The sequence below is a fragment of the Akebia trifoliata genome, chromosome 11 (genome assembly GCF_017979445.1).
Source record: "Akebia trifoliata isolate Shusen 1 chromosome 11, ASM1797944v1, whole genome shotgun sequence".
Taxonomy (NCBI): Eukaryota; Viridiplantae; Streptophyta; class Magnoliopsida; order Ranunculales; family Lardizabalaceae; genus Akebia; species Akebia trifoliata.
In genome coordinates this window covers 50,132,401-50,135,182 of record NC_141385.1, presented here as the reverse complement: position 1 = coordinate 50,135,182, position 2,782 = coordinate 50,132,401, and the positions used below count along the sequence as shown (strand labels likewise).

General features: G+C 32.9%; 1 protein-coding gene across 1 annotated transcript in view; it reads right to left on the bottom strand.

Annotated features, from left to right (window-relative positions):
* Positions 1-1,860: 1,860 nt before the first annotated feature.
* The window catches only part of LOC147392458 (uncharacterized), a 1,607-nt gene continuing 685 nt past the window's right edge, over positions 1,861-2,782 (bottom strand). Inside the window, exon 2 of the mRNA XM_086459184.1 lies at positions 1,861-2,778. Coding sequence (XP_086315310.1) covers positions 2,086-2,778 — 693 coding nt within the window. The 3' untranslated portion in view covers positions 1,861-2,085. The remainder of the gene's footprint in view (positions 2,779-2,782) is intronic.

Genomic DNA, 2,782 nt, shown 5'->3' with positions numbered 1-2,782 from the left:
AATAAACTAAGAACAATTTAATAACTTTTTTAATTTTTTAATTTTATTTTAAATTTTCCTCTATATCCTTGATTGAAGCATATCTTTTTAAGGAGCCTTGATTCTTCTGATTGTTAAGGAATCCACTGGAACCTCCTTAAAGAATTTAATGTTACATTATGGAGCATACAGAAACATCTTCCCACTGTGGGCTTTTGGAGAATATCGTAAGGCATGTGGTTCCATTGCCTGCCTTCAACTCATGAAACATGAATTATCTCCTTTATAGGTGGGCCTATTATTTCAATATTTCCAACCTTAATCCATATGTATCTTTATTTCTATTTTATGTTTAAAATCTATAATCAACTGATCAAATATTATATATTATCTGAAATGTGAGAAATAATTTCTCCAAATGCATGGATCACCTTATTGTACATTTATTGTTTATAGAGAAAGATCTCTTGTTCTTATTATAAGATTGAGATGGTGATTGGATAGTCTTATATGTTTAGTATTCACTTGTATATCTTTCCTTCGATGTGTATTGGGAGATGGGTGAGCTCTACTGGCACAAATCAACCTTAACCAACCTTTTAGAATCACACAAAAATGTCCATGTATCACATTAAATTTAGGGACAATTACCCCCAAAGACCTATAAAAAAATATGTACCAAGAAGTCCCTTCCGAAAAAATGGACTCTTTAGTACTCAATTTATCAAATATTAGTCTGAAAAGAATTTTTGAAGTGAAAATGGCATAATTACCCTTTCAACGAATTTTGAGGTTGAGAATTAATGACCTTTCCCTTGACTATGGTCATCTCTTATATAATTATGTATGGAAAAAAATAGATCTAAATGAAAAAAATCCTTATGTTTTCTTCTCAAAACTAGTGATTTTTAACTCACATGGATGATGATGGAGATGAGTATGGTTATCATCATCAACATTAAACTAATTTGATCTATGTATATTAGACTTATTAAAAAATATAAATAATTAAAACATTATTTTAAAATTGGACTTGAATATTCATCTAATTAATTCAACTAAAAAATTAGCAAGTCTACTTAAATGAGTTAAATAAAATTATATTGTATTTATAAATAGATTTTAATAAATAAAAATATTATCTTTTATTTTCACAAAAATATTAATGACTAAATAAATTGGTCCAGTTTTTTATTTGACTCAGTATTTTTTTATATTAAACCGTTTTGTAAAGTTGTTGAAAGGGTATTTCAGATATTTTTGTAAAGAAATCTTTAAAAGATACTTAACGGGTGAATATTTTATTAAGTGGGACATAAATGATCAGTATTCTTTTCTAGGAGACTAATCGGTAGGTATTCTCAATAAATAGTCCCTCACACTCATTGTCCCTTAAATTTTAACCATCATAATCATGGAAAAAGAAGATTTGACAGAATAATAGATTCCTAGGAAATTATGATTTGCAAGTGTATGACTATTAGACATTTCATCTTAAAATCATATTTCTCAAGAAAATTTTCTTATTTTAGTGTAAAAATATTCTTGAATCCGACTCGCCAAGAAAATGATTTTCTCATCAAGGTGGAAAATTCCCAAGGTTATTCTTTCAAATTATCCTCAGCCCAAAAACTAAAAACAATTCCTCTTTGACAGTTTCTAAAGTGCAATCAAACACACAAAAGCAAACATTCATGAGGAAATCCATTTTCCTCCAAAATTGATTTTTCGACAGAAAACGTTTTCTTTGCAATTACACAAACCCTGATTAAAACATCAAATGGTTAAGGCCCAATCAATTAGCATGAATTATAAAGAATTGAACCAAGAATTGCTTCAAAAAAAATAAAAAAAGAAACTTATACAATCTGGATTATAGCATATAACAATTATAACACTACGAGCAGAATTTACTTCTCGTTAAAACGTAGAAGCATATCTATTACACTGTCGATTCAGAGCGAAATTTTAAGTAAACATAAACAGGAATAGGTGAAACTATGAGACCACCTCCTATTTCTGGCCCTTCTTTTTCCACAAATCTCCAAACATCCGAATGCCGGAGCCCTCATTGGTGACCCCTTGAAGCCATATCCACCAACCATATCAAAGGCGCCACCACCACTTCTCCCCAACCCTCCACCCATTCATATCTATTCCACCAGACAGCACAGCCGCGGCTGCATCCGCCGCCTTCCTCCATTGCTCTGTCTGCACCCTTAGTTTCTTCATCTCTGACTCCAATTCTAACTTAGCTGTTTCCATGACTTCAAGCTCTTGGTTTAGACGAACAACATTCGCTTTGTTCAGTTCCAACTCCTCTCCCACTTGACTTAATTTCAGAGATGTTTCTTCCTCCTTAGCTTGAGCTGATGTGAGCTCTGCCAATGTCTCAGTTACCTTCCCCATAAGCCTCTGATTCTCTACATTGAGCGTCTCTACCTCATTATCTTTCTCTACTAACTTGGTTTTCAGCAAATCTATCTCATCTTTCAATAAAGCTATATCATCCAACAATTGCTTTTCTGTCTCTGATATTGGTGGTTCTGTGCTTTTATCTATTGGTTTGGTTTCATTTACTTCTTCCTCTGTCTCGGGCTCAGCCGGCATTGTTGTGACTGGAACTTCAAATACATCGGTCTCCCGTGAGTTCTCATCCAAGGATTCATAAGGATTGCTTCCATTCTTTTCTTTGGATTCTTGGATTTCTGTAGGTGTTAGTGGTGCTGGAGGATGAGTCTCTTCTTCAGAGGTTGGGATGATAATGACTGGGTTTTCGCTTTTCTTCTCCATTTCTTTCTGA